This window comes from Ascidia mentula, chromosome 1, assembly GCF_947561715.1.
Source record: "Ascidia mentula chromosome 1, kaAscMent1.1, whole genome shotgun sequence".
Lineage (NCBI taxonomy): Eukaryota > Metazoa > Chordata > Ascidiacea > Phlebobranchia > Ascidiidae > Ascidia > Ascidia mentula.
Window position 1 is genome coordinate 13,593,982 of NC_138566.1, and position 26,830 is coordinate 13,620,811.

At 35.0% G+C, this 26,830-nt stretch overlaps 4 protein-coding genes across 6 annotated transcripts in view; 1 reads left to right on the top strand and 3 right to left on the bottom strand.

The window, feature by feature from the left end:
* LOC145887741 (sushi, von Willebrand factor type A, EGF and pentraxin domain-containing protein 1-like) overlaps positions 1-3,221 on the top strand; it is a 33,846-nt gene extending 30,625 nt beyond the window's left edge. The window contains exons 49-56 of the mRNA XM_082978950.1: positions 470-628; positions 691-779; positions 833-1,018; positions 1,094-1,207; positions 1,417-1,580; positions 2,308-2,474; positions 2,850-2,986; positions 3,052-3,221. Coding sequence (XP_082835076.1) covers positions 470-628; positions 691-779; positions 833-1,018; positions 1,094-1,207; positions 1,417-1,580; positions 2,308-2,474; positions 2,850-2,986; positions 3,052-3,207 — 1,172 coding nt within the window. The 3' untranslated portion in view covers positions 3,208-3,221. The remainder of the gene's footprint in view (positions 1-469; positions 629-690; positions 780-832; positions 1,019-1,093; positions 1,208-1,416; positions 1,581-2,307; positions 2,475-2,849; positions 2,987-3,051) is intronic.
* A 66-nt stretch (positions 3,222-3,287) lies between these two features.
* Positions 3,288-7,859, bottom strand: LOC145887756 (lysyl oxidase homolog 3-like). Of its 2 annotated transcripts, none has more exons than XM_082978969.1 (15): positions 7,458-7,859; positions 7,208-7,388; positions 6,891-7,042; positions 6,521-6,732; positions 6,271-6,439; positions 5,916-6,102; positions 5,627-5,805; positions 5,345-5,500; positions 5,115-5,289; positions 4,791-4,877; positions 4,379-4,535; positions 4,115-4,309; positions 3,894-3,957; positions 3,623-3,734; positions 3,288-3,514 (listed from the first exon to the last, which is right to left on the bottom strand). In XM_082978969.1, exons 1-15 carry the CDS (start codon positions 7,539-7,541, stop codon positions 3,456-3,458), a joined length of 2,169 nt encoding a protein of 722 aa, XP_082835095.1. In that variant the 5' UTR covers positions 7,542-7,859; the 3' UTR covers positions 3,288-3,455. The 2 variants fall into 2 exon arrangements, 1 of the variants encoding a protein (XP_082835095.1); XR_014399278.1 differs by having other exon boundaries at positions 3,397-3,514; positions 3,623-3,729.
* Positions 7,860-10,282: 2,423 nt separating this feature from the next.
* Positions 10,283-12,262, bottom strand: LOC145909951 (uncharacterized). Its single transcript, XM_082997138.1, has 7 exons — positions 12,196-12,262; positions 11,929-12,104; positions 11,570-11,660; positions 11,254-11,498; positions 10,960-11,110; positions 10,669-10,845; positions 10,283-10,598 (listed from the first exon to the last, which is right to left on the bottom strand). The coding sequence occupies exons 1-7, from the start codon at positions 12,244-12,246 to the stop codon at positions 10,467-10,469; spliced, it is 1,023 nt and encodes a 340-aa protein (XP_082853264.1). The 5' UTR covers positions 12,247-12,262; the 3' UTR covers positions 10,283-10,466.
* A 2,298-nt stretch (positions 12,263-14,560) lies between these two features.
* On the bottom strand, positions 14,561-23,919 carry LOC145901692 (uncharacterized). 2 transcript variants are annotated; one of them, XM_082989466.1, is made up of 16 exons: positions 23,826-23,919; positions 21,802-21,974; positions 21,275-21,462; positions 20,239-20,474; positions 19,388-19,558; positions 18,751-18,958; positions 18,269-18,692; positions 17,884-17,965; positions 17,675-17,765; positions 16,996-17,066; positions 16,421-16,613; positions 16,157-16,295; positions 15,834-15,927; positions 15,727-15,772; positions 15,277-15,354; positions 14,561-14,977 (listed from the first exon to the last, which is right to left on the bottom strand). In XM_082989466.1, exons 1-16 carry the CDS (start codon positions 23,900-23,902, stop codon positions 14,765-14,767), a joined length of 2,484 nt encoding a protein of 827 aa, XP_082845592.1. In that variant the 5' UTR covers positions 23,903-23,919; the 3' UTR covers positions 14,561-14,764. The 2 variants fall into 2 exon arrangements, with proteins under 2 accessions (XP_082845592.1, XP_082845584.1); XM_082989458.1 differs by having other exon boundaries at positions 15,727-15,781.
* Positions 23,920-26,830: the final 2,911 nt, after the last annotated feature.

Consider the following 26,830-nt stretch of genomic DNA (forward strand, 5'->3'; position numbering starts at 1 on the left):
TTTATTTTTAATTATTGTCATTAGCCTTGTAGACCTGCCAAGGCAATTATTCAGCAACTAACTTTGGTGCTATTGCATAAAGGAAAGATGGGCCATGCATTAAACCACAATTAAATAGGATAGTTTGACGATTTATTATTTGCAAAATCCAATTTCATTTTTTGTTGCCCTTTTTTTCTGAAATGATGTCCACCGGGGTGGATTTTTCATTAAACCTCAAACCTTAAATAATTCATTTTCTCTAAATACAGCCTGAAGTTTCAATTTTTATTCAAATTTCTCTGATTTAAAATATCATGCATCGCTGATTGCCTTGTGACGACATTTTCTGCCAGCGAAACTTATTTTAAAGGAAATGCAGCCTATCAAACTCCGCAAGATTTTAGGATGTAAACATTAGAAATACATAAGTTCTGCTTTTTCTTTTATTGTATAACACTCAATTGTGAGATTTTTGTTGTTACATAAGATGATGTTGAGTATAGTGAAAGTTTGGACAAACCTGTTTGTTCATATATGTGTGGGGATATTATATCAAGTGTTACCAAGATTGGATACATAAGCTCTCCTGGATATCTTAATGGAAAAAATTACCCAGCAAATATACAATGTGAATGGCTACTTTTAGGTATGGTTTGCTTAAAAAAAGTTTTTTATGTGAAATTATATGGATCCACAAACTACATCCAGGGTACAACGAACAAATTACTCTAACTGTGATTGATCTTGATTTGGATGAAGAAAGTGACGTTTTACCGTGTACATCCGACTGCTTGGAGGTACTTTTTCTTCCTTGCAACTCTGTATAAACGTCTTTAAAATCCATCTTTAGATTTACCGAGGTAGTAACAATGCACCACATGAGTCTGAACTTGCTGCTGTCTATGCTGGTCGTACTTTATCCAAATATAATTCTGTTAGTGGTGGGCAGTCAATTACTTCGATTACAGGCAATATGTATGTTAAGTTCACTTCAAACAGACAAACACAAAACAGTGGCTTTGCTATCAAATTTGAGGTAAGAACCAAAACTTATTTGTTGATTACATTTTATGACAATGGATGTTCATTTTCTTGCATTACTTTATTCCAGTACAATGAACTACAGAATCTTCAGCATTGTGGAAATTTAGAAAGTAATTCTACCCTTGGCAATAGTTTTTCATGGGTGGTTTCAATCTCTATTTCTAATCCCACAACTGATAAGGTACAACCAGTCCTTGTTTAAATAATGCTGACATGGGTGTTTTGTGATTGATATGAATATGATTTTTAAAGCCTAATTTTTAGATGATTTTAGAAATAAACTAGTATATAAACAGGAGAATTTTTGTCATCCATTTTCTGTATGTTTTTATCCTAGTATTATTGTCATTATTTAAATTTGTTGTAACTTATGACATTTTTTCATTTCAGCTTGAACATGTTTGCTCTGGAGTTTTGCTTAATAGCAACACTGTCTTATCTGCTGCTCACTGTATGTCTTCTGTATCCTGGAATAAAAGTCAACCTTCCAACGTGTATATTGTTGTTAGAAATTCATCACATTTGTTCAAAAACACCAAGATGAAAGTGAAAAGGTTGTACTTTAAAACTAGAATGTATATAGCAGGTGCTAATGTAATAGTTGATAGATGTAATCAGGGGCGTATCCAGGAATTTTTAAAGGGGGTCCAAACTTTTTAGGGAATTCCCCGATTTTTAGGTATAAACTAAGGTTAATTGTGGGCAAGAATCGCAAAATACGAACGCCGGTGTTCGCGCCAATTGTCACATAAACGGTGGCTTTCTGGCTTGCGCAATTGTGTAACGCTATGGAACACTCGATGCAAGTTTTTGAGGTAGTGCTTGCGCCGTAGTTTTATTACTACTGCTTTCAAAGTTTAACAACTAAACTAATCTTTCACGCAAGTAAACCGCTTGTCATTGCAACGTGGCCACTGAAAAACGACGGTGCGTCCGTAAACTGACGAAAAATGACACTTGTTTCGCAACAATGCAACATGTTTGGTAAAAATGACAAGTGTTCGGTAACGATGCTCCCTGTTTGGAAACAATGGCGAATGCAAGCACGATGCGGTTTTTAGGTCAACGTCAAATAAAATTTCTGATTTTCACGTGGATTTTGACAAAAAAATACAGTGGCGTTTGTTTAGTTATCAAAAAAGACCAAAATATTTTACAAAAGAGGGGGGGTCCGGACCCCCCCTCCTGGATACGCCCATGGATGTAATAGTATTCATGTTTTTAAAAAAATGTTTTTTAAACACTGAATAACTGCAGTAACACCAGGATTTACAATTTTAGAATTTTTGTGCACCCGGATTATAATAGAGACATGCGTTCTAATAATTTGGCTTTATGGAAAATGTCTGGCGAGTCAAGTACTGATAAATTTCCATGCTTACCAAATAGCAAAATTCCTGTTCATATTCCATTAAAAACATGTTATGCTGTTGGATGGATTGAAAAAGGTTTGTAAAATTCAATGATATTTCTGAACATAATTTCTTTGAACAATTGTTTTTTTCTTCAAAACAAACCTCTTTACTATATACTGACATTATGTTTGAACGGTTTGTTTTGTGAACAGAAAATTTCCAAACATTAAAGGGGGTTACGTCAAGAAATAAAATTGCTCTTGTCCACCCCCAATTTTTGTTTGGTTGGTTGTTTATTGAAGTAGATAAATATATTAAAATCTCTATTTAACTTTTTCCTAAACTGGCTTGTGGCGGATAAAAAATGTTTAATTTGATTCAAATTTAGACGTCCGAGTCCCTTTGACTGATTTCTCTTGGTTTGGCTCTCTTCAGGAAGTCTAAGTGATTGTGATTTTCACCTTTCAGAATATACGACCCCACATCTGATAAAGCAAGCAATGATTATAGATTCAACCAGTTGGTGTCAACATGAATTGGGGCTGACTAAGAACCATAGGTTGTTGTGTGGAAACTACAATCAGACTATTACACTATCTTCAAAGGTATGACTTTATTCCTCCATGCCTGCTGCAATTTGTGATTGAGATATTTTCTTTTAATTTTTTAGCATTCGGAACCATTGTTTTGCGCCCATAACGGCGGGTGGTATGTGGTTGGTGTGGCAAGTCACACACAAAATGGTTTAAAAACTACTCGCCGTGTGTACACAAGTATTTACAATGAAAGAAATTGGCTTCTTGAAATTTCAGGAATACAACTTTAACATCCTGTACTTCTAAGTTGGTGATTTGAGCTGGTCGCAAAATAATATATTAACAATGTTCCTGGGGATTTAAAAAAATGAACAACTCAAAACTGTATTTATTTTAATGTAAAATGTTGCACAAAAGTTGTTGTGTGAAATTACAAACAAAAATTGCTTCTTGTCCGAGCTTTTGTTAAATACACAATGTACGTTGGACTCTTGCAGTTTTATTGCGTAAAGATAAAAAAACTATTGCTACTCTTGATTTAAGGATATACTCTTTCCGTGTAGAATCGCGCTATAGTGGCCTTGTCGTACTGGTCAGCTGTAAAACATTAAATAGAAATAGGTTACGTTGAAAAATGGTTTCGAATCAAACTTGGACAGTTTATGACCAGGGTTTCTACACAAAAAGAAACATTGAAACACTTACGTATGTGACAGTTCCACGCCCAGATTCGGTGACCATCATACCTCAGGTTGCAATAAACTTCGTTGTTTCGAAAATCAGATTCAGCTACCAGTGAATGTGGGTTAACTCTGATCTAAGTGAAGAAATATATCAAGCGATTCTAGTTGAAGAAAATAGTCGAGATTTTATAAAAACGGTAAAGCTTCCAAAAACGAATACCAAATAATTATGTGGGCCTATTTAGTGTTTTGCCCAATGCTATGGGGAAAAAACGATTGTTCGATTTACTCACGCGAAGCAGGTAATTTCCCGATTTCAAGTCTGAAATGTCGATCCATTGACAGTCGATGTTATATCTGAAAATAATGTTAAAACTAAAACCAGGGTCCAAAGGTTCGAAAACGACCAGGTAAGGTAAAAACACATATAGTCTACTCGACCATATTACTTTTGACGGGAAGCTCTGATACAGCTTTACACCAGTTGCGCTTTTTTTGTAATGGAAACACTAACTGGTAGTTGTCGGCGCAGCCAACCGCTATCCCCTGATGACCTCCACCAGGTTGATCACAGTCGAAACGTTTTGATACACCTGGGTCGCATTCCGAGTCTTCAAGGCAAAAGCTTGCCTTGTGGCCTTCTGCAACTTGCGTGAAATTTAAATCAAGTATGTCGTAGTGAGTGAACTCGGACATGCTGTGGAAATGTCTGTAAACAAGTACACCATTTGGTTTAGTTCAAAACCAACAAATTGGTTTTATTAATAAACTCCAATACCCATGACACTGGTGCCAAATCCATTCCCTAGACTGTTTTGCAGGATGAAAATCAGTCCTTCCTCTATTCCAAACGCGCGTTGAAAACCTTAGCAGCCGTCTTGTGCCATAGGGATCATCTGCGTTTGTGGCCGAAGATGACAAACAATTTTCTTCAGCTAAAATTTTAGTTTTCCGTATTTTGAAAATAAATTTTTCACACAATCTGCTAAGTGTAGCCTACACTCACACAAGCGAGGGAAATATTGTATCATTATACAGGAAAGTGTATGTAGGCGATTTTGCTTTAATTATCAGTATCTATAGCATTAGCCTACATCGGTGACAAGGTTTAAAATATTACAAGTAATCTTTTGAAATTTATTTCTTTTACTGATATAAGTTAAGAACTGTTGTGCTGTGAGCTATCTTACCCGCACATCGAAGGTTGTGCATTGGCTGCTCGTCGAGATGTATGGATTGCTGCAACAGCGGGACGTCCTGAACCAGATCTGGCGACACTAAAAATGACCATGTATCCAGTGTATCTTTATGTCTTTGAATTAACCCCCTTGTTACGATAAATTTGTTATAACTTACTTATGCAGGTTAATCTGCTGTCAGACGAATGGAAAAGATAGCCTTTTATAAGTTAGTATTTTATTCAACTTGCAGACATGTGCTTGAAAAGCATTTAATTTCTATAAGCAACTCGTAATGACTCATTTTTAAACTGTAAGCCAAATTTAATAACTCACTTTCAGTGCAAATTACACCCGCAAAAGGACTTTGTGTTCCAGAGTTTCTTCCACATTGCTGCAAGTTTCTTCCGTCGTGTCGACATTTCTGTAACCGGAGCTCATCTCCCACGCATTTTATACCGGTCATTTTTAAAACTGTTGCGTTTGCACTACCCGGGAAATAGTAAACATCCTAAAAACGAACAAGTGTGAATACCTTGTAGATGTAAAATATACAAAACCTTTACTTTCAGTGCATGTAAAGCAAATCCCAGCCCGAGTTGTTTACACACAACTTTAGCTTCTTTCATCGTCCAGTCATCGCTACAAACAGGACCCCAAGTGTGTTTTATTCTTACTTCCACTCTCCCTTCTTTGGGGTTTCTTCCTCCCACCAGACGAATCTTTAACAGATATGTTTTCAGAGACGATTATTTTGTTTCCTTGAAAATTTTTGTACTTTTCCACAAAATGCAAGAAACAGATAAACTACTAATAGTTCTGGTAATCAGATTTAAATTGGCATTTACCCTTCTGTGTGATCCATAGTCTGGAGCGTTGCAGGCAATTCCAACTTCTTCTGCATGTGTACAAGTGTCCTGATTTCTTTCTTCCTCGTCCTCGTTTCCTATTACTTCGTAGCCGCAGTTTAACAAACTTGTCTCGTTACCAATGCACCGAACTCTGTCCAACCAAAGTTTTCCTTGCCCTAGGTTTTAAAGAAAAGTTTTCAAACCTAATATGACTAATCACATTTTTATTTTTATTTAACTCAAAATGTTTTGAACAAATTAACAACAACAGTTGTTAAATCCACACCTTGGCCAAAATAAGAATCGATCAACACACGCTTAGCTGATCCATAACCCATTTCTCTACACGCCACATTAGCGGCACGAAGGTCAAACGACCGATGACAAATGGTTCCCCAACGACCCAACATTTTAATTTCCAGGCGACCTTCTCCATCTGACGCACCGGCTTTCAATCTCAAATTTCCAGAAATCTAAAACGAAACTTGGGTCAAAATGAGACACAGTGTGATCTTCGTAGGTCAGATATGAGTCACAATTCAGCTTACAGGATATGCGCCGAATTGGGTTTTACCGACTTCGGATGTTGTTATCAATAAATTTATTAAATATATTTTATTTTTATTTTCTTTAAAGATTACCTGCATGCGTTTTCTGGTGACACATTTGATTGCAAGAGGTTGTCCAGCGGGAAATCGGTTTAAACTTTTATCGTCATGTAATTGAAACACACATTGCTTTATATTGGTTTCAAGGCCAGAACAGGTAACATTTGACATTAAGTAATTGTGCTTTGTTCTTGCTTTTGCCCTGTAACAAAAAAAAAACGGAAGTTAAATAAGGCGGTTTCTGCCAAAAAATCCGCTAATTTCAGGGTATTTTGTTACTTACATATACTTTCGAAGATTTTTAATTGGAGTAGCTGCAGAATAGCCAAGTTGTCCACATACAACAGTAGCAAGGTTTTGGTCCCAATTGTCAACATGGATTTTTCTCCATTTACTCTCGTGTAACATCTCAACAAATCCATGTGTCTGTGGAAATCTACGCCGATGACCGCGAGGAGGTCTTAATCGTAAAATGTCCAATCCATTTGAGTTAACCTAAAAAATAAATATATAAGTCTGCCGATACAATCTACATATTCAAATGCATAAACATGGCAATTACTTGGAGTTAATTACTTTGAATATGAAAGTCAAAGCCTTTTATGCTGTTAATCATCTTGGTTAAGTAGAATTTTCGAAACGTCTACTTTTACCTTGTCTTTAAATCCAAATAATCTCCTTCTGTTGCATCGAACACCAGCGTCTTCGTGGTGTGAACAATCATGTTCGCCCCACCCTTCAAATGGACAATCGGAAATATTATCTTCTTCCCCAGTACAAAGAACGCTATCCATCCAAATTTTTCCTGTCATAAATTAACAACTTTTTAAAATAGTCTTATTTACAACGTGATTTTAGTAAACGTGAGTGTTGTTGATAAAGTGAGTGCATTTTGTCATTTACTCACAATAAGTTATGTGAAACAGTACTTATGATTTGGAAATTACAGTGCATAATTTCAAGCACGTACCATCCCCAGGTCCAAATTTTCCACTGTGTACGTATTCTAATGCACCATCATAACCCAACATTTTGCATACAACAGAGGCACTGGCAATGTTCCAGTCATCATCGCAAACAGTTCCCCATTCACCGTTGTGGAAAAGTTCTACTCTACCGTCAGTCGGTCCATCACCACCGACAAGCCGAATCTGTTCACGTACAACTTCCCGTCATAATTTAGCAACAACATCAAAAACGCAACAATACCAAATCCTCACTTCGGTTTTATTTTTGTCGCCAGAGACATAGCTGAAAGCCAACGTTTCGACAACCACCCACAGTACAAACATATACTGACGCATTTTCTTCTTCGTGGTGAAAACAGCAGTCCTTATATTATTATCTGCCTCTCCGTTATGGCCCCGGTACTTACTATCTTCAAAATAAGTCGGTCTGTTTGTTTCCTACTAACACTTTTTTCATTGCCACGTACATGCGAAATTACTGTCTAAGTCAATTGGCACCAGTATAGGCGGCCTTCAAACCACACACACGGAAACCGCGTAGGGACTGTCTGGTTAACTCGTCGCCAAACGCATTCCGTAAGGTGAAGAGCTTTTCTCATAAGATTTGTGATTGATACAAAAGTAGAACAATTGTATGCTTTTGCACAGTTTGTTGTGGACTTTTCCACTCCATTATTAGTATAACGCATGAGGCTGTCAAATTCTGTTGCAAACTGACTTAAAACTTTGGTCGGTGTATCGAAGTGGAACCAAATCACCAGAGCATAGGAAAGGTAGAACCTGCTTCACCGACAACCACATTAACATGTTGTGTATGAAAGAAACACACAAGCTTTCACCTCGCTAAAATAATTTAAGTGTTGCTCCTTTTTTTACCCTTTATGTTTTCTGTAAAATGGACTTTTCAAGAAATTTTGAAAATGCAAATCGTTGAACACTACTGCGTTGTATATGTGCAAAAGAGTCGTAATAATCAGTGCAGCTGGTGACTGTTGCACTATGTACACTTAATTGTCTACTGCGTTTGTTTTACAAAAGTTTGTGTAAAAATGTTGTAAGGCGAATGCAATTTATATACTCTTCAGAAACACGCACTGGACACGTTTGTAAACGTTTTGTGTTAAACAAGGGAATTAATCCACGTTATGTCGTGTGTGGCAATTTACACACTAATATTATACTTCCCACAACCCATTTGTTTCAATCCGCTTCAACATTACCAGGTTTGTTTACTTATAGAGGCAACATGTGGACACAAGCGAAACAGGAAGCTTTACCCGGTACAATATTTATTTTCCACCCAATGTACGTGTTATCCAACCAACTTATATTGTTAATGTTTGAAATTCTGGTGTAACCTTGCTTTTTTACTACAAACGGACAATTATTTACTATTTACACGAACAACAAACAACAGCGCTTACATTTCAAGGACGTTGTTGGTTTGCCCAATTACCACGCGCCAGATTAACAGTGTTGTGTTACTTTGTACAGCATTGCGACAAAATGGTCAAGGTAATATGCGCAGGTTTGCCTAAAACTGGAACCAAGTCGTTGACAGTCGCTTTGAAAAAGCTTGGTTTCAACAAAGGTATGTTTGATTTTATTTGTTTTCGTAACTGCTTTCCGGCATGTGCATACAGAACTTTTCGAAAACTAAAGGCAAAATGCAAGGTCTTTGGACTGTGCAACATTACAACACAAATTTTGAATCCTTCAAATATACTGGACGTGTTTTAACATCAAAGATATTAGGAATTTTGCAGCAATTAACAACGATAAATTATCTCAAACAATTATGCCAACACGATAAGTGATGTTAACACCTTGACACATATTATTTCTGTTTCTTTTACTGGCAGTTTACGATTATTTGGAACACATCGACTATTTTATTGATGATTACGCAAGTTTTTTCAATGGAACTTCTTCTTTGTCGAATATATTGGACAAATATGAAGATGTAGACTGTGTTGTCGATATGCCACCTTCATTCCTGTTCGAAGACTTTTACAAGAGATGGCCTGATGCAAAAGTAAGATTAATCAGTTGCTTTTCGAAAGAATTGATATTCTATTGTTTGATAATGTTTGAAGGTGATTCTCACAATCAGAGAGGAAGATGCCTGGTTTATGAGCATAAAAAAGATGAATGACTCACTGATGGAACACCACTGGATGACATACCTTTCAAGTGTGTCAAAAAAATTTGATTTGTTTATGAGACAACTTTATCAATATATGTTTGTAAGTGTACCTAAACTCGCGGCAAATATTTATTTTTATAAACCTGTCTAACAATAGGGTTGTGGGCACGAAAAATCATGGTTATGGAGACTGCATTATCGGCGTCACAATGCGTATGTGCAAAAAGTGATTCCTACCCAAAACCTATTGGTATTTGACGTTAGTAAGGTAGGAATACTTAAGGATAATATTGGATTGGACCAGGAAATATGGAATATTGGATGCTATAATATCATTTTATTTTAGGGATGGGAACCATTGTGTAAATTTTTGGGGGTCGACGTCCCGAAAGATGATTTTCCTTTTGTAAATGCAGCCGGGTCAAAAGGAAACATATTGGAAAGGCTTCTTACAACCACAGAAATTTCAAAAAAAGCTAAATATGAAATAATAACAAGTATAATCGTTCTGGTATTTTTTACTGCAGCGTTTGCATTTGGTTGTACCACTTTACTGTGATATTTGCTATGTAAGGATTTGTGCACAATAACGCACTAACAAATCGTTACCAAACAGAGTATTAACTAAAATTGATTTGTTTAAAGTTGCTTATTTGTTATTTGCTTATCTCGGTGGCGGTATATATACTAAACTGATTGTGACGCATTGTCGCCAGGGGAGTAACATGGCCGCTAGTGATGAACGAAAATCAAAATTAAGACAACACTTCTCCTGGATAACTCAGTCTGCATTCGTCAATTTAAAACTCGTAGAAAAACTTTTCATGTAAAAGCCTGAAAACATTTGGCTTAGTTTATTGCTAAATGCATGGCACAAAAAATAAACATTTGTATAAAATAAATATTTTAATAACATGAAAATTTCTTGTGCTTTGAAAGTAATTGTGTACCAGATTTTGATACAAAAGTTGTAGCTTTAGGTTGGTAGCCTTATATGACGAATGTAAACAGTCAGTTTTGTTTCAGTATTGTTTTAGTCAGTTTTGTTGAAAACTTTCAATTCATAAAAGTGTCATTATGAGGCCGAGAAACGACAATGCTACGCTTAAAGCCGGTTATAACTCTTGCTTAGGGTTCGTTCCTGAAGCAATCATGTTTCCGACGCGAAGACGATCCCGAATTGCTATTTGAACAGATTGCATTTCAGAGACTTTCTTTGATTCATCAGATCTTCTTCCAGGTAGACCCTGCACAAATATCCATGGTAAAATAATGCTGAACTACGGTATATATGATGACAAAATACCAATTATTTACCCCACGGAATTCTTCGTTGGCTGTAAACAAATATTTAACAATGGCTGTGAAGTCGGTGGGATTTCCGTACTTTTGTGTGTTGAATGGAAAAACATCAAAAAATAAACCAGTTTTTCCGTTGTTGAATTCCTCTTTTGTAGGTTCGCGGCCAAGTAGCAAAAGGTAGTGAGGGTAAAACTGAGTAAAAATTACCATCGCATTTAAAAACAAATAAGATTTAAGACATTTGTTTCTGTTGGAATTGTAGCCTACACGGTTTGTCGAAAACAACAACTAAGCCTCCATGTTCACCTGCGGTTCTGGGACGTCTTTGAAATGTCGCCGAAGAATCGCAACATGTTTTTTTAAGACAATGCCAAAAGAAAAGAAATTGTTGAAGTACATTTTAGCGGTTTGCATCACTGGTGAAATCTTATCCTCGACTAGACATAGCATTGTGAATCTAACAAGAAATAATAAATTTACTGTGACAAATTATAAATATTACCACACCACTAATGGTGCACACAAAATATTTGGTGTACAGAAACAAACTTTAAGATTTGTTGTTAAACCACTGGACGTACAGGCTACTATTGATCTTACTTTGGTGATGGAGATGTGTAATACGAATCAACAATCCATTTGTGGAAAACTTCCATATTTTTTAGGGAAAAGTCGAAAAGCGGAAATGAAACCAAACTTTTAGAAATCAACATGCTTTCTGCAATTATCGGTGAGCTCGTTTGATCTGCAGATTTTGTTTTAAATATTTTCTTTTTTTCATTTATGCCATACGGAAAAACCATTGCAACAGCTTCAGTCTTATCTTTCTCCAAAAAGTTTGGTACCTGGGAAACAGAAAACGGAAGATAATCGAAACTGGTTTGTCCAGGTATGTTTTATACAGCAAAGCACGTACCCAGATCTTAGCTAAATCTTGATTTTTTCGCACGTTGATTGCAGCAAACCATACCGAACCCCTTAGTCTTTCCGCTAGATTTGACCACTCCCTGTCAAAAGTTGAAACAAACTACAAACTCAGGAACAATACTAACGGATTTGCTCATAATTCTGAGAATAAAATGACATCAGGCCCATACTAACAATAGTATGGGCCTGTCTTTTTATTCTCAGAAACTATACAAACGATATACAAAATAAGTTACTGTCCTATCTAAAGTTGCGTCATCTTTTTTTGTAATTTAAGTGTGTGTCAATTTTTTATGTGGCATAGACTACCTACTGACGGTTAGTTACAATAAATATTAACTTATTAACCTTTGTAAAATCTCTTTGTGAAACACCACGATCCAAGCATCCCCGTTGCTCAGTAAAGATGGTTTAAAATTTTTGTTGTCAAGTTCAACTGCAATCGGATATTGGTCATCAGTCGGTAAGCCCCACGCTGACACATCGATGGGATCCATATTAAAACTTTTTCGTGTTTCTTTCGCCTGTAAATAGCAGAACTATAAACAACTATACGTTGTATTCAACCAACAGAAGCAAAAATGATCAATGAACACATACTAAAATTTTTCATACCTTGCAACAGGCAACCGCAAAAACAACCAACAAACCAGCCCTGCTATACATCTTGTCAGTCCGACAACTTCGAAGAAACCACGTAGTGTCAGCAAATCGTTGAGTTACATGTGCCGATCAAAATCGCCCAAGGCAATTGATTTAGAACACTTCTACCTGGGTATTATCAAGACCGCCCATAGTTTTTTGAAACTGAATTTATTTATCGGGATGCATTGTTGTCAACATTTTTTCGTTTGGACAGAAAACCGAACATTGCAAACATAATGGATTCTTTTTTTTGTAGTCTATAAGTGCATTAGGAATTGAATAGAAACACACAGTTAGTGGCTAACAAAACAACAATAGGTGAATGCTACGAATGTAATTTTCGTTGACGCCAACAAATGAACAGAAAACAATGGTTGGCCCCGCAGTCAAAGACACTCTTAATTTTCACGGGGTACTTAATTGCAGCAGGTAGCAATTCAAATTATTAACTCTCGGATTTTGCCGTCTCTCAACGGATGTTGATGAAGTTTTTTTTACAGATGGCAGATATTTCTGAAAATCTAAGATATTAAAACTTTCCAACATTTACGCATTTGTTTGGGACAGATATTAAAGTACATGTGACACGGTCATGGCAACTTTGCGTAAAACTAAAGGCACATCTACTACAAACATATTTCCAAAGTTTTTCGGTTCTACGTCAACTAAAAAATGTAGAAAACTGCACGAAAAGTAGCGGCGACCAAATATCGAAAGCCTTTTTCGCTGTAGCGAATCTGACGCCCACACAAGGCGCTCGCGTCAAAAAAATGCATTATTTGCATAGGGGAAGACGCCTTATATTGTAGATATCGAATAGTTTTAAACATAAGAGAATCCACAAATTACGTTACATCAAAGGTCAGGACAAGGTTTTACATCATACAAAAATATGTCACTGCGACATCACAAACCAAATGCTTATTTGTCCTTGATCATCACAAAAGCAAAGGGTATAGGTATAGCACATAGCGCCTATGGTATAGCAGCAACGACGCTATTTTGTACTACGATAAGACGGGGATGGTGCGTTTCTTTGTTCAGTGACATAACATGAAGTCATTTTGGGTGTGACGTCATAACTTTAACCTCACCTTTGTATTGACTTTAATTTGATGATTCCAGTATTTCTAGTTACGAACTACATTGCGAAATATACATTAGCGGTTGATTGTAGCAAATTAATCACATCATTTATGACGCGAACTCTTAGGCAAGGCTACCGTCAGACAAAAAGTAGTACTATGACAGAATAACTGTGTTGCATAATCAAACAATTTGGTCGGTTTTTCTCGGCGGTCTTTGTCAGCATCAAAATTCAATTGCTTTTTCTGTGGAGTGGACAAAACAACAATGCTTATAATTGACGGTTTGTCTCTGTCGTGTTTTGAAAAGTTCATGCATCACCTTAGCGATCAAAAATGCTTTAACCACAAGAATACCCTGTCCCAGTAACTGTTTTATTATTACGCAACTAAATAAGACTTAATAGGTCGAAAGAGCGCCCATTTCTCTGCAGCTCAAAACAAAATCCGTTACTTGCACTTGTTCACTAGTAGTGCTCCCGAACTACTAAACCAGTTTTATAAAGTTTTCCATTCCTACGAGTATCGCTTGCTGCCAGCACTCGCACGACCGAAGCGCCTTCTATGACGTCACACAACAATAATCTCGCTTTCGCACGATTACGGTCGCAACGGCTAACGTAACTTTGATCAGCTGTATCTCAGAAACCAGTCGCCGTATCAAGCTACTTTTTTCACGAAAAATTTTTTAAAGTTATGACCATCAATTAGTTTAATTATTAATGTGTTTTATTTTTCCGTGTCACATGCACTTTATAAGCTCTACAGAAATGACAATTCTCAACACCGCAAGTGCATTATTAATGATGAAAAGGGTTTGCATAAAAAAACCGTTACGTTTCGCTGGAATGGTAATTCTAAATGCACTTTACAGCGGTGGCAGAATTGTTGAAAACACAAGGACCAAAATAGTGATATTTTTCATGATGATATACTTTTTCGGAAATCAGAAATTTAGATCAATTTTTTGAATCCTAAAACATTTAAGGTACATGATCTGTTTATGCTTCGTAGCAATAATCAGAGGCGAAATTGCGCAATAGCCTACTATCAAGGACTCCAGACCAAGTGAGTACCTTCAACGAGAAGCTGTGACTTCCCAAAAATCCTTTTGGAAAGGAATTCGCCAAAACCTCGTTTTTTTACTCTAAGGACACTGAAGATCGGCGCAAATACTCGCCTAACGTAAAGGGAGCTTACGATGGCCTCATAATATTAAAACGTCACACATTGTTTGTTTAACTAAGGTGAGAACTTGCGGGTGTATTTTTTAAATTACATTCACAAACCAAATAACAAATATAGCTTTGCATGTTAACAAGCTGTTCAAAAAAGATGCAAAACATCATTCTGTTTCGAACGTGTTGCATGGTATTAAAACATGTGCAAACCAATGGCATTACATAAATATTATTGAGCAACCATTTTACAACTTATTTGACCAATCAACCATATTATTCCATGAATGTATTTTTAGGGAGAGAAAGTTTAGGGGAAGTGGATAAACGGCGTGTTTGTTTTTCAGCAAGCAAATTTAGAAACTGTGATGACAAAATTCGTCCAGTTGAGTTTGATCTCTTGTGGTGTTGAAAAGGATCTTGCGGCAAAGGTTCAGTCTGCGAAAATCCCAATTGGTTTTCATCAAATTGTTGGGATTGCCTTTCTTGCTGGATAATGTAGAAAGTAAGTATATTATGCATGTATCTATGCAATGTTGATAATCTGTTTTTTTGCAATCAATCCCAGTAAACACAACACAAGATTTTAATGGGTTTTTCGAATATTTGTGAAAGGTTGTCTTGGTTGTTGCATGCACAAAAGTTACAGCCAAGTTGTTAAGAATACTGATCTAGTTTTTACCTTTTATTCTTAACGTTACAATTAATCTAAAACTGGACAGAGCCAGAGTAAAAAGTAAATCCACAGGATACTTATCATTCCTCTCATTACTAAAAATTTAACCTACCACAACATGATTAAGATTTTGCAGAATGTATGGATGCAAAATTTCTTTCACAGTGTCACCAGCACTGACGTTATTTTCCTGTTATAAAGGTTTTCATTTAGGTAACCATTGCACTAACAGGCATGATAATAACCAGCCCCATAAGCTTAGCCCATTGATCATTTCCTAATTACATGAATAATAATATCTAATCATGTTACATGATAGGTAGGAAAATCTTTTTTCATATTTTTTGACCAAGTGTAGAAGTTTATGGAACACACACATATCACATTAATATTTTGCTAATATTTTTTCCTCTGGATTGTTTGAAATTCTATGATTAATACACACAAAAATAAGGTAAAATTTTAGCAAACTCCATATTTTTGAAATTCTTATATCATGAAAAAATCACCCTAAAGATAACACACCAGCAAAACACACTTTATCACACTTGTAAACACCTACCTTGTCACTTTCACAACAAGCATCAGCTGATAGTTGTTCTGATGCACTGAAAAAACTAAGGTCCATTAGCATGTTTCATTTTCAAAAACTTCATTATTACAACAAACCTGAAAAGAGGTGCTTTCCATTTTTCTTCATTAGGCAAAGATAAATTGTGTTTTTTCTCTTCATTAATTTCAAAAACAGAGTATTGTGAAAGATCTGCAAAAAAAAACAGATAACAAAAAAAATCTTACCTACACTTTGTATTACAAAATAATTTGGTAAACATGAACAAACAACCCAATATAAATGGAGAAATTATAAGTTTAGGGTATTTTGACTCCATTGTTGCATCAAATTAACAGATATGTTGCCTCAAACTTAACAGCAAAAATGAGCGGTCTAAATGTTTTTAATTGCAACATAAAATACAAGCAGCAGTAAATACCTGTATCGGATTTGTCAGTTTCAGAAAAATCACTAACATCAACCAAGCCATACTTGTGTAGATATTGTTTTGTTGCACAAGAAAGGTTGTTTGCCATGATACTTTCTTCACACAGTTCTTGCAAATTTGAACTTGGGATCTTCTCAAACAAAAAAGAAACAATTTACATATCTTACCATCATTGAGATAACAGTCATTAAAATAAAAATAGAACGTTTTTATCCGGTATCAATTTAAAAAATGAATAAAAGACACTAAGTTTACCTGCAAACCAAACACAGGTGACATGGCATGTAATCCAGAAAGATGTTTATCAGAAAGATATTTAAGGGCAATAGCATTTGCATGCATGCTCAACTCTGATGAATTATCAGTAAAACTTGGAAAGTGTTGATACAAATCTTTGCAATTTTCAACACCCACTAAACTTGGTTGTGGTGACAATTTTAAGACATTGCTGAAACAACATGTAATATAATTGCATCAGGATACCGTCTTCGCAAACTGTGCCTTATAAAGTATTTTTTCCTACTGTTTGTGCAGCTTACAATCCAGATTTTTAATGACAAACATATTTTATCCACTGCTCAGTGTTTCATTAAAATTAACCTTTGCCCAGCTCTTGTGTACCAATTAGTTTTATCGTATAATATTATCAGCCCAAGTCTAAAATATTTTTGCATTTATTTACAACTTACACCCAAAAGGGTTTATGGCGTTTTAATATCATTGCATGTAACTTACAATCAAGGACAGCTTATAATCAAGTAACTATGGTGATTAAAATAAAAAATAAATAAATAACAAAAATATGTCAGTAGTAGCATGAGAAATCTCACCTTTGCCTGTTACTTGTTTGTGGCTGATCTTCAGCTTTATCAAAATCAATGTCACCCAATACTGCATTGACCTAGCAAGTAATCAGTTTTATTGTAAAGGTTTGTGCAAACAAACCTAAATTAATTTTTTTGTTTCAAATAGTTTGCCTGTTCCTACTGACCAAACATCTGTATTTCTAGAGAATTAAGCTCTGTGGCCCATTTGTAGTCAATGTGCGAGGCATCCCACAGCTAAAATGGGTCATGTGCAAAGTGCATTTGATGTGCACAAGTATAAGACACAAAAGTTAATTGTTGCATTTTGAAGTTTTTCTGTTTTTATAAAAGTAAAACCCCAATAGTGGAAAGCTGTTACAACAGGGACCAGGGATTTTTCTGAAGGGAGTCAGCGTTGGGTTAAAGGTCATATTTGAGGGTCTAGTATGCTCCTTAATCACAGACAGTAGTAATTTTTATTTGACAATCAATTTATTTGTTTTAAACGGCCTACAGTGGCAACTTTTTTACTGATTTCCAATTACTACAACCTAAGTATTACATTGCTAACATTTTGTCTCGTTCTTGCAAGTTTCTCTTGTTTCAAGATATGTTTGTCACTTGAACATTACAAGTTACTGGCTAACAAAATCAAAAAATACATTGTTAATGTGAATTATATCCAATCTCAACACATGCTCACCTGTTTTAGAAGAGTCTCCACGAAAAAGTCTTCATCATGTTGTTCGTCTTGTTTTTTATCACATGTACTTGCACTTGCACCCAAAGGAAGACTAAATCAAAACAATTAAAAGTTAAAACCTAATCCAAATAATAACTTCAGCTATTCAATTTTGTACTGGTTGAGAAATTTCTAACATGTGATTAGACACAATCTGTTGAACAATTTACCTTAATACATGACTTTTGGTGGTTGGGACATTTGTGCAAACACTTTGCGAAGAAAACATGCTCATTTCACACTCCAATATCTCTAAATAAATGTTTAGGATATGAACAAAAACAAAAAGTTCTACAAACATAAAGAAATCTTGCTAAAAAAGTAGATTGACAAGAGCGCCAATGCTAAGATGGTATGTGTGTATATTGTTGGACTTTCCATTCATTCTGTACACTGGGTGAGGTTGTGATTTTGATAGATTTATAAATTGTGTTACATATTTGCCTCTTTTTCAAGGAACAAAGAGTTTTGGAAAGTAAACATGAAGGTATCTACTAGCAAAACAAACCTAGGGGATACAAACAAGGCAATTATTTCTCAAAATTATCCACCCACTTGATGTATTTGAGATTGTTTTTGGTGAGGGTTGCTTCACATGTTGTGCACTGAATGGTTCTGTTTGTGTTGCTGAAGAAACTTTGTGGTTTGAACTGGATTGATCACTTTTACGATTACAATTGGGGCACAAAGTAATCCTTTCCAACAACACATCCAATGATTCAGTCTGAGTGGACTTTGTATTGACAGTGATGTTGCTACTCAAGCTCATTTCATTTCCAAATGGTTTGAAAGAAACATCGCTTAATTCTGTTGTGCCTGTAAGGTAGTTTTGTATTTCTGTTTCTTCCATTATGAGAGATGGTTCAGGTACCGAAGGTGTTAAGAATGGAGTATTGGTGTACGTATTCTTTTTTGACAAGTTTTCTTGTACATTTGGGTGAGAATGGGACGAAAGTTTTCCAACAATATCCGTCAATACCTGACATGTACTCACTTGGTAATACTATCATAAGAAATGTTAACAATATATTATTTACCTGTATAAGATCAACAACTTTCCATGGTTGTGGATTTATATCGATGTGCATTTGTAGTGTGCCTTCTGTCATGGCACTGTAAGTAATTTTCCCAGGTGTACACGATGAAAACATACTCATTGTGTTTGGTTCAGGTTTGCATTGAAAAAAAAGTTCTTTACCTTCAGATTGCCGGTAAACGATCAACACAAAACTTTTGTGAATCATTCTAAATGAATATCAGATATAATTATGTTGCCAGAAAGCTTAAAAATTTACATCCCAGATAATATCAAAAATAATAAAGCCTTGTTAATTCCTAAACTGGCTGTATATTTTTAAGAAAGAACCTTTTAAACATTCCACATTAGTCGTTCCTAATATGTCTAACAAAACATATGTATCATCAGTTAAAGATGTCAAACACTATTTGACACAATTTTGTCACAGACAACAAATGTTATTCTGAGAAAAAAGCTAGAAACCATACATTTGCATAAACAGGCAATCAAAACAAACCCTAAACTAATTGTGACCAATATAATTGATATTATCAAGAATTTCAAAGGTAGTGTTGCAATCCGGAGATACTTGACTAAGATTGCCAGTGCAAATAAAATGAAAACTGTTCCTTGGACATAAATGAGTATTTGCTTACCTTTGAGATAACAAAGTGCTGTTTAGAAAACGAAAGCAAATCAATGCTAGAATTGGATGTTGTAATGTTTTAACACCTTTTACCCATACCCCAAAAATAGGAAGTTGATAAATCTTCGGATCTGTGTCAAGCAACAACATCAAATTTCCTTTTTCATCCACTGTTATAAACCTAACAATAAAGAATAGGAAAACCTTTATAAAATGTGCAACCATTTGCTGTGAAACACATGAGTGCTGTTTTTACCATATAGCTTAGATTTTTGTCGTGAACATGAGATTGCTGTGAACATGTTTCTGTGACAACATGTCGTTTAATAAAACATAAAAGCTCAGATCTGTCTGTGATCTTAAAGATTAGCTAAATGTAGAATCAGTTTGCCCGGTAAATAACTTTTTGGAGTTATTGAAACTCATCTATGGCAAGTTATTTACCTCTAGGCAGGTAACAATGAAAACTAAACATAATGAGCAAAAAGTGTCAGATTTTATTTCAACAAAAGTAACTTTCTTAAGAACCAGTTGAATTGTTTTGTCCCTCACAAGCTTAAATACCAAAATTCCTGGGAGTAAGTTGTGAAAAGGGTTGTGCTGCACATGGAGCACCCTTGATATAGAGATGAGCTTTTTGTAGATGTGGTTTTACTCTTTTCCGTTTTTTTTTATAGACACTGATAATGCGTTATATTTTCCACAAATGTCGTCAAAAGCAAGGGTGGAAATTGCTGGAATGGGGAGTAATTCCCGGAATCAATTACCAGGAATTAACACATACAGGTAAAACAAAACAGGATTCAATTGCCCATCCCTACAAGCCAGTATACATACTTCCACAAAATATACACAACTTACCCGGATAAAGGTGTTTCTTTGATATTTTCACATCCTCTCAGTGACTTAACTAATGCAGTGTGAATAATCGGAATGGGTTGAATAGGAACCGCATCAATGTCAAATGAAATTTTTGAACCCATTATTGCAAGCTTTTCAAAAATTTCTCCTTTTGTTGTTCCAGAGAGAATGGTGCATATCTTTACCTGACGTGAACAGTTGTTGTTGCCCTTGTCTAGGATTTGCTCATAAAGATTCTAAAACACAAGATGACTGTTTTGTGCAATTGTCCATTGGATGCTTCACATCTAACATTGGGTCATTCCATTATATTTATACTCCCCCCTAACACCCATTGTCTCAGATTTTGCCGATACTTAGTATAAATGTGCATATACATGTGGACGTAACATATCCTAAGTTTTTTGTTCCAACTCTAAGTGGATCAACAGTTATTTGGCCCTCAGCTTTGGCCACTTTTACAAAATTCCTTGTTTATTTAGACTAAGAGACTGCTAAAAAACTTTCATCCTAGTGAATTTAAAACTGAGGAATCCATTACCAATACTTTTATTAAACAGTTACCATGGCAACATGCCTTTAAGTTACAAATAATTTTTTTTTTTGCACCCAAATGCTAATAACTTTTTCTCTCGAGTGTACAGAGTTGAAATTATCAGGAAACTATGTTAAACTTGTTCTAAATGTACTGTGAATTTTGTACTCAGGTCAAGAGATGCAAATATTTGCCTGCTGCTGTTACAATGTATGGCATCTAATTGTTTTCCTAAACCCAAATCCACTTGATAGTGTTGTTTCAATAAAGTGAATTTGACACTAAAATTTGGTGTGGCTTGAATCAATGCATCTGAGATTGATCTGAGATTAATAACTATTGTGGCAAAAATAAAATAGGATGAACCCATACTTTACTATCTGATTTTCTTTCGAACAATTTTGTCGTTACATATGTTTGAAGTAGGTTTAATCAAAATTTATAATTATAATTAATTTAGCACTAACTGTTGACACATAAGCCACGTTGAAAACCTTTTACCTTTAACTTGACAAGGTCATTGATTGCAGAAAGGAAAGATTGAGGATTAGAGACCACAGAGGAATTAGAAATAAGAAACATGGGAGAAATCACAGTATTTGATACAATGCTGCTTGGTGATAAATGACCATCATCTGTGATGACACCTGGCTCAAATTCATCAAATTTGATGCACAATTTTGCAATATCTAAAAAGTTAAGTGTACCAAGTGAGATACAAACTTTTCATGTATTTTTGAATAAGTTTGCAAGTGCCTTTAAACAAAGTTTTATCTTTTTAGATTGGTTTATTAGTGGGTTATTGTCATTTCTATCATCTTAAACGTAACTTTCTTCAGAAATATAACAAAATACATCAGTCTGTACTCACTGATTTAAACAAACTTTTAGCATACTTGTAACTAATGATAAAGAAAAAAATCCTGATTTGGTTACGATAAAAAAGAACATTTACCAATATATTTTGTGTTTATGCCACCTCTCTATTATGTTGGCGGACTTAAATTACGTATGTAACGACACTTGACCTTGGTCAAAATAAAAACTGCCCACAAAAAACCCCCCAACTTGCAACGACTGATTATTTTTTATCCTGGTTTGTTTCTTAGCACAGATTAGGCATTTCTTTGTGAACTGAACTATCCATGGTAAATTGGTTTCTGTGACAAAACAAGTCTGGTCCCTTAGTGTTGCTGCAGATCTGAAAATAAAAAAAAATTAGTTTGCAAAATGATGGAAAGAGTTATTGTGGTCAAGTTAAAATACCATAGTAAGCTGCTTCTCAGCGCACTTTTATAATGGGAGCATTTGGGGCCTTATGTATAACCTAAATTTTACAGCATTTTTAATTATCAAATGCCTCATTAACCAAGTATATATGACATGTAAAGGAGTAACAATCACAAATCATTCTACATTGTTACTTACCTAACAAGATTGTATTATGACAAATGTATAAACTCCAACTTTACATCAAATATACAATACTGATTGAACAATTCACAACATTATGAAACTGGAAAGCAATCCAAACCAATTACAGCGAGTTTACAGGAAGGGATTGAAAAAACAAATTTGCATTCAAAATGTAAAAATAATCTGTTGTTGTGGGCAGAATAACTGCAGTGATAACATATACACCTCTAAAAGCAGTTTGTTAACACCGATTCATGGATTATGGCAAAAATGTTTGATTGCCAAACAGAATGCTATGTTAAGGCTAGCCTGTCATGAGTGGAACAAATAAACGTGGGCATTTATTAATATGGTATAACACGTCACGAAAAACCTTGATAACAAATAACAGAAAAATCTTACGTCAGCGAGTATAACAGACTGGGTCCCAAAAACAAGTAATTTGCGAAATGTTTGTCCACTTTTAGGGCAAAAATGTATTAACAACTATCCGGTAAAATTTTTGAACCTCTACTTCAGTGATTTTTAACCGGTGTTACTTGAAGTTAACCGGTGTTACTTGAAAGATAGTCAGGTGTTCCGCAAGAACAAAAGTGATGTTCCGTGGAACACGGGTCGAAAATCACTTTTTCATGAAAGTAATCATCCACTATGACAAGTTTGAATGTTCCATCGCAAATTAGCTTGATTTATTGTTGTGAAACAATAAGACTCATTTTGTAATAATAAGAATGTAATTGCGCGAGCCTGTTGCTGGTTAAGTACTTTCAACAATTTGGTGTTCCGCAAGATCATTTTGATAAAAAAAGTATTCAGTGGCCCAAAAAGGTTGAAAAATACTGCTCTACTTTGCAAATTTCTGGATATACCTATAGGCAAGCAAAGGGATGCTTGGCGACAAAACTATTTTTCCAGTTGACATACTTTAAACATAACATTGAGTTTAGGCATTTTAGACATTGAGTCTTGGAATTGTACGCACTGTAGGCATCGAGTCTTGGCATTGTAGGCATCATAGGCAATGAGTCTATGCATTGTAGGTGTTATGGGCATTGAGTTTTGGCATTGTAGGCATTGAGTCCATGCATTGTAGGTGTTGTAGGCATTGCATACAATGTGTCTAGGTATTGTAGGTGTCAGAAGCACTGTAGGCATTGAGTCTAGGGCTTGTGGCATTGAGTCGATGCCTAGACTCAATGCCTACAATGGGTTTTTAGAGGGACCGGTAAACCAGTGGTCCCAACCACACCTGTACCGTTGGAAAGATTGTGAAAATACCTTTTAACTAACAATGCATATTAATATATGTCCAGAAGATGGACTGTATTTTTTATTTTTAGTACCGTATTTACTCGATTGTAAGCCGCGGCTTATAAAGTTTTTTAACCTACCGTTTGTGCAGCTTACAATCAAGGGCGGCTTACAATCGAGTAAATACTGTAAGCACATGTCACTCTTAAGTCATCGAAATCGATTGAGAAACGCCAAAGTTATGTGCGTTTGAAGTTAGAAAAAAGTTTTTCGCAACCATTTGACCAAAATTGCTTTAACATTTTTGTCCTTGTGACAAAAGTATTACTTTTAAATTGATTTTTTTTACATGCATAAACTAACAATATAATACATGTTTACATACCCAACATTTAGTTTCTCCAAAGAAAAAAATACCATGGGAACATCATCATCTTTTTTTTCTGATGCATGCAGAGTCATGTTAAAACAAAACTTATATCCTTTTTTTTTTAAAATAAACAAAAACCAAGTTATCAATAAACACTATATTTTACAGTATAGTCAAATGGGGTAATTAACGGACATAAATGATTTTTGACATTAAATCTAGAGTTATTTCGTTTTGCTTTGTGTTGGGTAAAACCTTATACATCACTGCTGTGATTTAAAATGAAAGCATCAGTCACTTGCGTTGGCAGATATTGTAAGTTTTTACTGTCCAACCATTACCCCATCAATTGGGGTAATTATTGGACACATGTAGGGTAATTGCTGGACAATGTACTAAACTTGCCAAATTTAAAACAGGTTCACAACCTTTCTTATGTCTGCTAATTTCTTGACACTACCGATTTGTTTATGTCTATGCACCTCATAAATTCCTGCTATTCAATAGTTTTGTTGGTTTTTGTATCTATTTTCTCAGCATTATTATTGAGGTCATTGTATTTACATACAGGAAGGGGCCATATAGAATAACATACTATTCTAGAATAGTTAAATGGAATCCAAAATACAGCATCATATTCTGTTTTCGCTGGTTGCATAATAATGTTTGACTGTTTTCAAAGGTCTGTGTGAGTGTAATAATCTCTTAATTGTTACATGTCATTGAAGCCATGTTTATGAAAAGAAAATAGGTGAACAATTAATGTAATGAAATTTAAGGAAAAGTAATAAAACTAAATTCTATTATTTGATTTAAAATTAGAGTTTGGATTCGAATTCGAATCATCTAAATTTGTTATTCTGAATTGCCCACATATCACATCCCTATATTACATATAATCCCGGTTATAACCACTCAAAACAGCTGGTACTATGATATTAATACATAGTGTCAGTGTCCAATAATTACCCCTTAATGTAAAAATGTGCATGGGGTAATTATTGGATGCATTTTTTAAGATGACAGACTAGGTTGAGGTTTAAATTAACCTTCATTGAAAACTTCAGGGCTTGACCTGCCAGTGTTTCCTAAATGAAATTTTAAATCATTAAAACACTGTTAAATTTTAACAAATTACTATATCCACTTAGTTTGAAAAGTTTGTGAAATAAACCAACCTTACAAAAAATATATATTTTTAACAGTGTTTCACAAAAGAAACAAAACATGGTATTTTTAACTATGGGAGGCCTAGCTTATCACATGCACAAGATAAAGTTTGAGGGAACCATAGTTTTTTTTTTCTATGGTGGCGTCCACTAATTACTCCATAACTTTAACTGTCTGATAATTACCCCAACTGACTATAACTGTTGGTTAGGTTCTGTAAAAGCACACTTTAAAGCCAGACACGCTAGTTGCCATCAAGGTGTCGATTTATGCATTTTCGCCATTTTAAGTGTTCAACATGCGACGCCACTGTTCGACACAGGGGGCGTATATAAATTTGTCTATTTTGATGGCTAAATTAGCGCAACCGCACTAAATTTTTAGACAAAATCCATGCAAAAACCAGCCAGCACTTGCTTTAACGTTCAGCAAATAAGCACGTTAAACTAACCATTATTTCCAAACATGGAGCATTGTTACCGAACATGTGGCATTGTTATGAAATCAGTACAATTTTTCTTTCAATCGGACCTTAAAAGAGACAAAGCAGCATACAACATGCAATGTTTAATTGCTTCGTAGTTATTTCAACATGTATTCCAAACTTATTCAAGTACAAGAATCCTGTGTCGAAAAACGCCTGGCCGTTCTCATGCATTAGCTACCAGATACAACATTTTTACTATTCGACATGCTCGACAATGTTTCTCAAGATGTTAGACATGCAGAAAAAAAATCGACGCCCTGGTTGCCATTATTTTTAGACATTTTTCTTTGACTACATGTAAATTTTCGTTTTTGGTGCTTACTCTTCGACAATTTGTGTTTTGTCCAAACAAAAATAATTTACAAAGGATTTTCACAGCTCTACATGTGTTTTATTAAAGAACTTTTATCTAAACCAATGCATTCTAGGCAATCTTCATCTGCAGCACTGTGACATCAAACCAATTTTTGGCACCATGAGGACTGGCTTACAAGTGCTTTAATGTTAAATCACTCTAATTAATAACAAACAATGTTCTGAGGGTAAAGCTTTGGATGCGGAGCTATGTTTGTTTATCGCCCATTCAGCCCCGAATTAAAGCAAATTTGTTCACCTAACTAGGAACGGTCATATTTCACATTAAATACCTTCGTTGTTTCATTTAAAACTTCAACTGATATTGATTACAATGTTTGGTGTGTCACAAACGAATTTATAAAGTCCAAGTGTGCCAAACTTCGTTCTTTTGAACATTTATTTGTTCAAAAGTAGTGTAGAATACCAAATAAAAGGTTTTACTGAATAAACAAACATGACACTCTTGTGTTGATAAAATTGATTCACACGTGCAATTTAATTCCAGCGGTTTTTTCTGGAGTTACGTTGAGACCACTGATCTCTACCTGTTACGTTTTTATAATTTCTTTAATTTTGTGTCGCTTTCTTTTTTAATCTTTCCTGGTGAATCGTGGATACAACAAGTATGATCTACAAAGTTAATTTGTACGTTAATTTTTTTTTTTTTTTGTACGTTATCTTTGGTGAACGTTTTGTTAACTCAGTCGCTTCATCTTTAACTTGCTTTTCAATTACCGTGTTGAAGTTTTTTTTCAATAAAGCTCGTTCTTCCTTAGCTTTCTACAATACAATTGTGAATAGTTGCAATAAAAGATTCGATTGAATAAGAGGATTTGGTTTAAAGCTTTCTTGCAAGCTTTATCACTTTACTTGGTCACGCATTTTTTAGTTCGTAATGACGATAATGTCACCGAACGATTTTAAAAAACTATATCACACAAGTGCGGAAATTCTTTTCGATCAGCTGGAGCTAAATTTTATTCCTGGTCAATTCATCAACGTTACG

Bases quoted from the DNA above. Each gene is read 5' to 3' on its own strand.
- LOC145901692 (XM_082989458.1), bottom strand. From the start codon at position 23,902: ATGACTCTGCATGCATCAGAAAAAAAAGATGATGATGTTCCCATGGTA. The intron at 21,975-23,825 runs GTATGTAAACAT...TTTTATTTTCAG, and splicing joins TTGGAGAAACTAAATGTTGG to ATCTGCAGCAACACTAAGGG. The intron at 18,959-19,387 runs GTAAGCAAATAC...ATATTCATTTAG, and splicing joins AGCACTTTGTTATCTCAAAG to AATGATTCACAAAAGTTTTG.
- LOC145909951 (XM_082997138.1), bottom strand. From the start codon at position 12,246: ATGTATAGCAGGGCTGGTTTGTTGGTTGTTTTTGCGGTTGCCTGTTGC. The intron at 11,111-11,253 runs GTAAGATCAATA...ATTTCTTGTTAG, and splicing joins TACACATCTCCATCACCAAA to ATTCACAATGCTATGTCTAG. The intron at 10,846-10,959 runs GTGAACATGGAG...ATTTTTACTCAG, and splicing joins AAGACGTCCCAGAACCGCAG to TTTTACCCTCACTACCTTTT.
- LOC145887756 (XM_082978969.1), bottom strand. From the start codon at position 7,541: ATGCGTCAGTATATGTTTGTACTGTGGGTGGTTGTCGAAACGTTGGCT. The intron at 7,043-7,207 runs GTACGTGCTTGA...AATTTATGACAG, and splicing joins AAAATTTGGACCTGGGGATG to GAAAAATTTGGATGGATAGC. The intron at 5,806-5,915 runs GTGTGGATTTAA...TTTAAAACCTAG, and splicing joins CGATTCTTATTTTGGCCAAG to GGCAAGGAAAACTTTGGTTG.